This window comes from Xenopus laevis, chromosome 1S (assembly GCF_017654675.1).
Source record: "Xenopus laevis strain J_2021 chromosome 1S, Xenopus_laevis_v10.1, whole genome shotgun sequence".
NCBI classification, from domain to species: domain Eukaryota; kingdom Metazoa; phylum Chordata; class Amphibia; order Anura; family Pipidae; genus Xenopus; species Xenopus laevis.
The window spans coordinates 22,353,849-22,365,763 of record NC_054372.1 but is presented as its reverse complement, the minus strand read 5'-3'; the positions used below and the strand labels follow the sequence as shown (position 1 = coordinate 22,365,763).

Below are 11,915 nucleotides of genomic sequence, written 5' to 3'. Positions count from 1 at the left end.
GGCTCGGATTCAAAGCGTGCACGCAGCCTCTCATACTACATTGGACTGTTTATTAATACATATTTAGGAGGAATGGGAACCCCACCCCCCAAGCAGCGCTGCTTATTTTAAATGGTTTTAGTAATTTTGGCATGGTGTTAATAAATATCGCTTTTTAATTTAATTTGCATGGTCCTGGCTATCTAATATTGTTTAATCGCATTTGGAGGATAAGTCCCATATCAGTGTGGGTAAATATGTCAATATAAATTAAATGTGGACACCTCCTTTATGCGGGCCGTTATTTGGCCATTACCAATTGTAGGTACCTTGCTTGGGCTATATGGATATTTATCTCCAATATACTTTAATTAAAAAATGTGTTCCGTTTTTATAAGAAACCTGACTGTATGCAGTGAAATTCTCCCTTCATTTACTGCTGTGGATAGTAATTGTCAGATGGTCCCTAACTGGTGAGCAGGGAAACAATGATACTTATGAACAGCAGGGGGAGCCCCCGCCTTACTTCCCAGCCATGCAGAACTCAAGCAGCTTTGTTTATGATGATCCCTAAGCAGCCCAGACCACACTGAGCATGTGCAGGGTCAGGGTCAGGCAAAGATGTTTAACAAAGTTACAAGATGACAGCCCCCTTTGGCCAACTTTGAAAGCATAAATTATTTGTTTGATTAGGCTTGTGGTGCAGTAAGTTCATGTTTATATTTAGTATACAAAATACAGCATTTCTAGCCTTATTCTATTTTAGACTTTCCTTGTCCTTTAAAGAGCACAGACAATATACCAAACTGGACTGGGAAAATAGGGGCCCTCCCCCATGTATACAGATTAGGGGTTATTTATTAAAGTCCGAATGCCAAAAACTCGAAAAAATTCTCTATTTTTTTTTCCTTCAACAAATTAGTAAAGGAGAAAAAAAAACTCAAGTCAATGGGAGTGGTCCCTATCATATCTGGAAGTTTCTGTGGTCTGTGCTGGAATTAGCACAAAAATCAGACTATTTCGCACTTTTCTGGCATAAATACGAAAAATTCAGGCATTTGGGAAAAAGCCAGAAAAAATAGAGCGATTCGCAGAAAAAACTGAAAAAAATTGTACAATTCGGATTTCTGCTTGGTTTTTTCCTGTTTGTCCCCCATCCAATTAAATTGTAATTTTTTAATAATACGGTACATGGTGGATTCTAATTTGGGCGGACTTTTTTTTTATTGAAAACTCCATCATGTCACATATCTTTAAACTTACAGGACAGACGGCTGGGGAAGCGAATCTGGGCCAGTGGGGCCCATCAGCTGTTTTCCTGGTGTCTCGCTGGCCTAGTCCGACCCTGACAACACAAGCAGCTCAGTACAGATATGTGACCCGTTATCCGGAAACCCATTATCCAAAAAGCGCCGAACTACGGAAAGAATAACTCCATTGTAATCAAATAATCGCAATTTTAAAAGATGATTTCCTGTGATCTGACCGCCCTTATCGGATCCATTATGATCCTAGGGCCCACGATCAGATAAGCCTGATATCGCCCACTTCAATGCGGGCATATGGGGGAGAGATCCGCTCGTTTGGCGACATCACCAAGAGAGCAGATCCCTACTCCTATGGCCACCTATAGACTCCATTTCCTGGTCCCGACCATTCCAGATAACAGGTCCCATACCTGTACAATAACCAATTATAAGGGAAAACCTGAACTTTGTGTTATTCACTCATCATTGATCTATATGATGTATATACAGTAGAAAACCCCTTTTATGTTTTTTCAGGGGACCAGAACAAATGGTGTAAAATCAGGTAAATTGCATTATATATTATTGGTTATTATTATATATTGGTGTGGCCACAAAAAAGAAACCAGTGTAAAATGAGGAAAAACTTGAAGTTGGGGAATGGATGTAAAATTGAGGTTTCACTGTATTTGTATATACCAACTGAACAGAGATTGGGGAGCACCTGCCATCAATTGGGGTTTCAGAGGATAGTGTGCAAAGTCAGATTGAACAAATGAAAAAAAGAAAAAAAAAAAGGAAGAGAGAAATGACTTGTATAGTTGCACCATCCCATCCATCACCTCCACCACCCATGAGAAATTGCTTAACAAAACACAACTTTTTTTAAAACACCATGTTCAAAGAGCATTATTTTTATTAAAATGAAGGGAGAAGACAGGGGGACGAACTGACAGGAGGCAGTGGTTGGATCTGCTGAATGTGTAATAGATCTGGAAAAAAATTCCTGCCTTCCTATATATTTATCTTTTTTTCCTATTAATAACATTGGGATCAACCATCATTTTTACCGGCCAGGCCGGTATAATACTGGCAGGTGGCCAAAAACATTTGGTCACGCGTCAGAATAGTTGCGCGTCAAAATTATTTGGACATCCATTGACTTTAAGGCATTTGGACAAAATATGCGTGCGTATCAAAATTTTCGCCCAAATCAACTCCAGGGCTTGGTCACACCTGCCTATGAAATAGCCTTTGAGTCTATTGTCCGATTACTTTTGAGCCCCTGAAATGAAGTGATAGTGTTAAAAAAAGGCTTTAGTTGCTCACATTTTTATGCAATCTTTTTGTTCAACCCACTGAATTAAAGCTGTAAGTCTGCAGTTCAACTGCATCGCAATAGTTTCATTTAAAATTCATTGTGGTAATGTACAGAACCAAAATTAGAAAAAAGTTGTCCAAATATTTATGGGCCAAACTGTGTATTCTCCACTGCCTATGAGCGTTAGTATAATATCATAATTTAATTTAAGCAAGCTCAATATAATATATGTATAGTATCATTATCCAGAAAGCTCCAAATTACAGGTAGTTTGCCTCCCACAAGGCCCCCATACACGGGCCGATAAAAGCTGCAGACAGACAGTCGGCAGCTTATTGGCCCCCTATGTGGGGCCATCCGATGGGCTTCCCCGATCAATATTTGGCCGAAAGTCGACCAGATCTCAATCAGGCAGGTTAAAAAATCCCGTCGGATCTCAGCTGCATCTGTGCGTCTATGCGGCCCTGTAATCCAACCGCCCGTATCGGATCCATTATGATCCGACCCTAGGGCCCACGATCTGATCAGCCTGATATCACCCACTTCAATGTGGGCATATTGGGGAGAGATCCGCTCGTTTGGCGACATCACCAAGCGAGCGGATCTCTAAGTCTATGGCCACCTATAGACTCCATTTCAATCAATTTCCTTTTTCTCTGTAATAATAAACATTACTTGCACTTGATCCCAACTAAAATATAATTAACCCTTATTGGTGATAAAATAATCCTATTTATTTTATTTCACGGTTTGATTTTTTTAGCATAGTTAAGGGATGATGTTCCAAACTACAGAAAGACCCCTTTCTATGAAAAACCCCAGGTCCTGAGCATTCTGTATAACCGGTCCCATACTTGTACTATCACTAATATTTCATTAAATAATATGCTTACCAGAAACCAAATAAATTAGTTTATTGGAAAATTTAACATCCTGAAATGTAACAGATCTAAATATAGTGATTCAGATTTTTTTTTTCCATCAGGCAAAACAACAAAACGACACGTAAATGGCGAAAGGGGTAGACGCACTTGTCTGTAGTAGCAAAAGTATTAGTAGTTTTTAAAAGTGACTCTGTATATTATACAACATGTACAAGACTTCTGGCAGAAAGAAGAAATGTGGCGTTGGGGAAGGGGCAGTGCAAATGGATTTGGCGTTATATATACGGCGTATATCTGAACAATACAAATGGGGTCAAATTTGCAGGAGTTGTGAAAACACGTTGTCTGTAACACTTTATACACAATATAAACCATAAGAGTAATTTTTGCACATCTGCATGCTTTTAATTGTATGTTTTTGTTTTGTTTTTTTTTACTCCGCAGAGCAGAAAGTACGAAAAGCCTCCAACTTTTTTCTTTTTCCTGCAGTACAAAGTGTAGCAAATCCAGTAACCCCTTGCCTGTAAACATTCATCTACTCTGTTTATTTCGCCGAAAGAAAAAGTAATGCTTGGAAATAAATGTTTGTAAGCACCGCTGCGAATGGCTTTCCATATGGACAGACAAACTGCCTGTAGCCTCCTGCAACATTCAACGGCAAGACCAAGCGCAACTCTGCCCGAGTGTAACAACTTGCACAGATCCAACACTAAAGGCAATGGGATATGGAGCTAAAAAAAACCCCAAATCTAAAGTTCCACCTCTCCGAAACAGCAGGCAGTAGTGTAACAATTATCCGGTGGCTGCCATTTAGCTATGGCTTGAATCTGCTTCCTCACAGCTTGTCTCAGAACAAAAGAAAATGTGACAGTTGGCCAATTTCTCCAGGTACATTAGTAAGAGAAGAATGAAAGGGTTAAACGTTTTCAGAATAAATATAAAATGCATCTTTAAAAACTGACCTTTGTTTAAAACTGGCACAAAATAACTACACAAAAATGTATTCCAACCGTTGCTACGAGAATGTCTGACTATTGTTGCGCTACAACTGCTGCCATGTTGGGAGTTGGAGTTTAGCAAAAAAAGCCAGACATTCCTGTTTTAAAGGGGGAACTATGGCGAAAATGAAAATTTAAGATTAGCTTCAGCATACTGAAGTAAGAAACTTTCTAAATAATATCATTTAAATTTTTGAAATATAATGAAATAATCAAGTTCATCTTCACTATCCCTCTCTCAGCATCTGTTTCTCATCATTCTATCTTCATGCAGCAGTTGGGTGTCAGATATTCATTGAGAGTTAGATCCTATATCTCTTATAGGGGGGACTCCTTTTGTCTAGATATATTAGAGCTCACTCTATTAAAATCACCAGACATCCTGTCTCTCTACATGCAGAATTTGTGCAAATGGCAGTTATTTTGTTAGATTTTGTTTATTTGAATGAACTCTAATACATCTGCTAGGAAAGGAAGCCCCCTTTTATATTGGAAGATGTAATAGAACTCTTTCAAATAACTGATTCCTGTACAAACAAAATCTAAAAAAATAACTGCCTTTTGAACAAATTCTGCATGTAAAGAGACATGATGTCAGGTAATTTTAATAGTGATCTTAAATACATCTTCAACGCAAAAGGAGCCCCCCTATAAGATATATTGGATCTAACTGTCGATTATCTGGCACCCAACTCCTGCATGAAGACAGAATGAAGAAAAACAGATGCTGAGAGAGGGATAGTGAAGATAAACAGTACAGAATTTTTAATTGATTATATTTAAAAAACTTCTTAGTTCAGTATGATGAAGCCAATATTACATTTTCAAGATAGTGCCGCTATAAGTAGACAAGCAAAGCATTTTCAAGCATTACTACTTTATTTAATGCAGTATTTGATGCTTTATTGTTGTCCTGTCATTTTCACCTTCATCATTTGCATAAGGGATCAAGAGCCGGCCCCCTTGCTAGGCCAGATATTGACATTTTCCGCATCACAGTGAAAGCCCTGGAAAAAAATAACGTGCTTTACCAGCAGGACATTCATATCAAAACTCTACGTAAATAATCCTCTCGTAGAAAATTTCTTGTGGAAATCACATTCTAGGCTCTACTTTAAAAATAGACTGGGGTTTTTAAGTGAAAACAGACCCCCACCCCCTTTCCTCCTATCTCTCATTTTACAAATTTTACTTGCAAAAATGTTTTCCAATCAGGAAAACGAGTGCAATTTTTTTTTTTACTTCTTTCTTGTTTCATTTACTTAGTCCAGAAGGTAAAATATCATCGTTCTGTGGAAAGATAAGAAGATGCTCCAGTAAACAAGGTACTAAGCAAGGCCACTTAGGCTTACCAGTCTGTTCATGTGTGTAAGTCTAACGTGGCTTTTAAGTAAAAACTCTAAAAGCAGAAATAAATAGACCAAGTGACTGTAAACAGATCCACTTTTCGATTCAATTCAGTGACAGCATGATCATGATGTTTTTTTTGTTTTTTTTTTTTACTAGTCTTTAAACCAGTAGACAAACTTCGGAGCATTCCACTAGAACATCCCCAGTCTGAAAACTCCCTATGGAGTTACATTCCTAAAAATACACAAGTTTTAAAGTTGAATGGCCTTCAAAATTTTACTTTGAGATCTTCTTTAAAAGGACTTTGATTTTAGATTGTTTTTTGCTTTTTTCTCCATTGTGGGACGGCTCGTGAGGCGTGGTCTTGACGACAGGAATTCCGTGGACTTCTTGGACGGGTTTGCTATCGTTTGCATTGGAAGGGAAAGAAGGAAGGGGCGGCTTAGAGTTGGGTAAAATGCTGGAGAGTTGCTGCATGCTGCAGGATTTCTCTAGAATACCATTGTACACCTTGCTAGCCGGGTTAAACACCATGCTCTGGCTTTCTGACAGGCCTGGGGCATCAGGACATGCCTTGGAAGCATCTGCTGCTGATGAAGAATCTCCAGATAAGGATTCTTCACAAGATGTTTCTTCTCTTGAGATTTTTCTTGCATTTACCTGCTGCGCCTCAAAGCTCGACTGTCTTCTCCCCATTGAGGAACTTAGAGAGTCACATTCGGAGCCAGTGTCTTGTGTTCCCCTAACAATAAAAAAAAAAGAACAAATTAATTCAACTGTTGAGCCTTAAAGGGCATGTAAAGGCAAAAAAATTAAATCACATTTTTACTTTCTTTAATGAAAAAGAAACCTATGTCCAATATACTTTGATTAAAAAATGTGTACCGTTTTTATAAGAAACTGATTGCAGTGAAATTCTCCCTTCATTTACTGCTGTGGATAGGAATTGTCAGACGGTCCCTAACTGCTGAGCAAGGAAACAATCATACTTATGAACAGCAGGGGGAGCCCCCGCCTTACTTCCCAGCCATGCAGAATTCAAGCAGTTTTGTTTATGACGATCCCTAAGCAGCCCAGACCACACTGAGCATGTGCACAGTCTTAGTCTTGCAAAGATGTATAACAAAGTTAAAAGATGGTGACCCCCTGTAGCCAACTTAAAAAAGCATAAATTATTTGTTTGATTAGGCTTGTGGTGCAGTAAGTTCATGTTTATATTTAGTATACAAAATACACCATTTCTAGCCTTATTCTATTTTACACTTTACATGCCCTTTAACATTAACTGCATTCATAGACTACCAACGGCAAATATAAATAAATAATGACAACATTAGATATACAGTTGTGTTCAGAATAATAGCAGTGGGTTTAAAAAATTGAATAAAGCTCAATATTCTCATAATAGCTTTTATTTCCATACACACAAATGTATTGGGAACACTGCACATTATATTCTAAATCAAAACATTGAAGAACAATGTATCAAATTTGTTTATTCCTTTATAGAAAGTGAAGAAAAAGCAAATATTAGGCTGTTCCAAAAAAACAAACAAAAAAAAACAGTGTCTGCATTCTTCTTTACAAACTCAAACATTCACTGTATTAACTTTCAGGATGTTCCTTTGCATGAATGAACTAATATTGAGTTGTATAATCAGTGTTTCTGTGTTGCATGGAGTCCACCAACTTCTGGCACCGGTTACATTCCACAATGCATCTGCATCTCTTGGTTTTGCCTCACAAACAGCATATTTGACGTCACCCACAAGTTTTCGATTGGATTAAGGGCCGTAGATTGGGCTGGTCACTCCATAACTCAATCTTGTTGGTCTGAAACCAAGATGTTGCTTTTACTGGTGTGTTTGGGTCATTGTCTTGTTGAAACCCCCATTTCAAGGCCATTTCCTCTTCGGCATAAGGCAACACAACTTCCAAGTATTTTGATGTATTGAAACTGATCCATGTCCCTGGTATGTGATAAATAGGCCCAAAACCGTAGTATGAGAAACATCCCCATATCGTGATGCTTATGCCACCATGTTTCACTGTGTTCACTCTGTACTGTGACTTGTATTCAGTGTTTGGGGGTCGTCTGACAATTTGTCTGCTGCCCCTAGATTCAAAAAGTATAGTGCTTTCATCAGTCCACAAAATGTAGTGCCATTTCTCTTTAGGCCAGTCAATGTGTTCTTTGGCAAATTGTAAGCTCTTCAGCACGTCTTTTTTTCAACAATGGGACTTTGCGGGGGCTTCCTGCAGTTAGCTTGGCTTCACATAGGCGTCTTCTAATCGTAACTACTTACGGGTAACTTTAACCCTTTGATCTTCCTGGAGCTGATCATTGGCCGAGTCTTTTGGCTATTATTTGGAACAAGTTATTATTTCAAACACTGCTATTATATTGAACAAGCCTCAATGAATGATTCAGTGACACAGAATCAGCAGCGTGTCATGACTGTTGGGTCTGATGGGTTTCTATTACTCTACTACACCTACTAGTTAAATTATTCACCATGTAGAAATATAATTTCTACCAAGAACAGTGATTGATCAGGTTAGTGATGTCGGACTGCTATTATTCTGAACACAACTGTATGATCCTCAGAAAATTATGGTTTTGTATCTTGTGTCTAAGGGGAAGTAAAGAGATTGGGAATGGAAATAAATAGCTTTACTTAAGGGGTTGTTTAACTTTGAACTAACTATTATTTGAATTATTAAGCTTTTTTTTTTTTATTCAGCAGATCTCCAGTTTGCAATTTCAGCCATCTTGTTGCTAGAATCCAAATTACCCTAGCAACTAGGGATGCACCGAATCCACTATTTTGGATTCAGCCGAACCTCCGAATCCTTCGCGAAAGATTAGGCCAAATAATGAACGAATCCTCATTTGCATATGCAAATTAGGGGTGGGAAGGAGAAAACATTTACTTCCTTTGATTTGAGAATAAAAGTCATGCAATTTCCCTCCCAGCCCCTAATTTGCATTTGTAAATTAGGATTCATATTCAGTTCGGCCTGGCAGAAAGATTCAGACAAATCCAAATTCTGCTGAAAAAAGACCAAATCCTGGATTCGGTGCATCCCTACTGGCAACCATGCATTGATTTGAATAAGAGACTGGAATAGGAGAGGCCTGAATAGAAAGACAAGTAATAAAAAGCAGTAATAACTACATGGGTAGCCTTACAGAGCATTTGCTTTTTAGATCGGAGTCAGTGACCCTCAATTGAAAAGTTGCTTAGCATTAGCCATTCTATAACAAACTAGAAGTTAACTTAAAGGTGAACCACGCCTTTAAAGGGGTACTTTACTTATACAAAACTTCTTTTTAATTACTGTATCATAAATTGAGCTGCTTGATATTTTCTTTAATTACTTTTTTTAAAATGATTTGCTTTTCCCTCACTCGCATATAAACTCTATGCTGTGATAATCTGACATATAAGTGTGCGACTAAGTTTTCTTACCACTGCTTTTCAGCAATGAAAAAAATGGCGTTCTCTTCTTCTGTGCGGTAAAGAGCTGGACAGCTGGACACGGATAAGATATCAGGATCGGCCGACTGAAGCACATGCTGGGACTGGGGAGACGGGGGAACGATACTCCTTCGAGAACGGCACATGCTGCTGCTTCTTGCAAGTGTGCCATGAGTTTTTATGATAGATCCTTAACAGGAGAGATTTTACAATAATCAGAATGCATCGATAGGGTTCTTATTTATGTCATTTCTTATATCGATCTTTATAGTTACATATTTACATCTCAAAGGCAAAATAATTAGTAGGCAGTATGCCAGTCCATATGCTGCACATCAAAAGATGTAGCACAGGTATAGGATCCGGAAACCCGTTATCCAGAATTACGGAAAGGCTGTCTCTCAGACTCATTTTATGCAAATAATCAAAATGTTTACAAATTATTTCCTTTTTCTCTGTAGTAATAAAACAGTAGCTTGTACTTGATCCCAACTAAGATATAATTAATCCTCACTGGAAGCAAAACCAGCGTATTGGGTTTATTTAATGTTTAAATGATTTTCTAGTACTTGAAGTTGCAAATTACAGAGAGATCAGTTATCTGTAAATCCCCAGGTCCGGAGCATTCTGGATAATAGGTCCCATACCTGTAGAACAATTCTAGTTTGGCCACTGCTATCCCATTTTGTCTCACATTAAGCATATACGATGTTAAAGAAATTATGTAACAGGCAGGCTGGGACTTAACAATAAAAATTGAAAACCACTCTGATCAATATTTGTATGGACACTAGGTGGCTCTCTTTGCAAATCAAACAGTTTTGACTCACAAAATACAGGTATGGGATCCGTTATCCAGAAAGCTCTGAATGACGCAAAGGCCATCTCACATAGACTCTATTATAATAAAATAACCCAAATTTTTAAAAATGATTTCCTTTTTCTGTGTAATAATAAAACAGTAGCTTGTACTTGATCCCAACTAAGATGTAATTAATCCTTATTGGAAGCAAAACCAGCCTATTTGGGTTTATTTAATGTTTACATGGTTTACTAGTAGACTTATGAGGATCCAAATTACAGAACTGTTATCTGTAAAAACCCCCATGTCCCGAGCATTCTGGATAACAGGTCCCATACCTGTATATACAACATGTGAATGTCACTGTACTGCATAACTGATAAAGAACTCACAGTATGGGCCTTAAATATGTATTTATGGCAACAGTCTGCTATTCAAAATGCCCGGAGTGTTAGGAATCCAAATCTGACTTTCGGATTACAACTATTCTGAAATATGAGCGTTACTCCAACAAACAGAAGAAAAAAAAGCCTGAAACATACCATGAAACTGGGAAATAATTGGAGGCGTGTCTTCATCCAGATCATCGACACCCCCAGCAATAGGATAAGGAGGGATGGAAACTCTAGGCATTACCACCCAGCTGTGGTCAGAGTACAAGGTGGAAGTCAGGTTAGGCAAACCGGAGTTATGTACTATTGGAAAGCCGCACATCTTCTCTATCTGCTGCCAGCGATACAATCGTTCTCTCAAACAGGTTGTCAGTTCAGAAAGTGCTTTCCTGCAGAAGATACCATGAGTTATTCATTTGTTTGGTACTGAATACAATCAGTAGTCATACAAGGATCAACTCAGTCCCTCCAGACTGAATCAGCAGCAACTTATTGGCCAGGGTTTGATAAAGACTGGTGATCCTTATCTGACTGGTCTCAGTAGGCTCTAGTGCTTGATCTGATTGTTAGCTCTAGGGCCAATAATTGAATCAGACTGATTTAGCCCAGTACATGGATGGCCAAAGCCAGATCAGCTCGTTTTGTGACCATGCCAATGAGAGAATCTAGCTGCATATGGCCATCAGATTAAAGGAACAGTAACGCCAAAAAAATTCAAGTGGTTTAAAAGAATGAATTGAGTGTTTCCCTGTACTTGTAAAACTGGTGTATTTGCTTCAGAAACACTACAATAGTTTATATAAACAAGCTGCTGTGTAGCCACGGGGCAGCCATTCTAATGGAGAAAAGGCACAGGATACACAGCAGATAAACTCTTTAGTATGCAATGGGATTCTACAGAACTTATCGGTTATCTACTGTGTATCCTGTGCTTGAATGGCTGCCCACATGGCTACACAGCAGCTTGTTTATATAAACTATAGTAGTACTTATCTGTTATCTACGGTGTATCCTGTGCTTGAATGGCTGCCCCCATGGCTACACAGCAGCTTGTTTATATAGTAGTTTTACAAGTGCAGGGCAACACTACATTACACGGTCATTCATTTTAAGCACTTTGTTGTTGCTACTATTTCTTTAAGTAAAGTCAGATTACCTACAGACACCAAGAGAAACTCTAAAGGGGGATTCACAATGCTCTGCTGAGCTGGAGAGAAGTACCTCAGTGTTAAATCTAAAAGGGGCAGAGAAAGCAATATTTATACTCAATAGACCCTAGAGCAGACGGCAGTGCGGCTCTATGCCTCAACTACGGAGCTGAAAGCCTGATCTTCACATCAGAAAACTGCAAATATCTTTAAAACCGCTTCAAGAAATGAACAATGAATTGTAATGGCACGGCTTGCTACTGCCATCTTTGTGTAGTAACTGGCATCAAGGATATCCACCTGGAACTGCGT

The 11,915-nt window shown here is 38.5% G+C and overlaps 1 protein-coding gene across 1 annotated transcript in view; it reads right to left on the bottom strand.

Annotated features, from left to right (window-relative positions):
* Positions 1–3,444: 3,444 nt before the first annotated feature.
* The window catches only part of stim2.S (stromal interaction molecule 2 S homeolog), a 65,731-nt gene continuing 57,260 nt past the window's right edge, over positions 3,445–11,915 (bottom strand). Inside the window, exons 10-12 of the mRNA XM_018243083.2 lie at positions 10,606–10,844; positions 9,253–9,451; positions 3,445–6,521 (exon numbers count right to left, since the gene is read on the bottom strand). Of these exons, the coding sequence (XP_018098572.1) occupies positions 6,056–6,521; positions 9,253–9,451; positions 10,606–10,844 (904 nt within the window). The 3' untranslated portion in view covers positions 3,445–6,055. The remainder of the gene's footprint in view (positions 6,522–9,252; positions 9,452–10,605; positions 10,845–11,915) is intronic.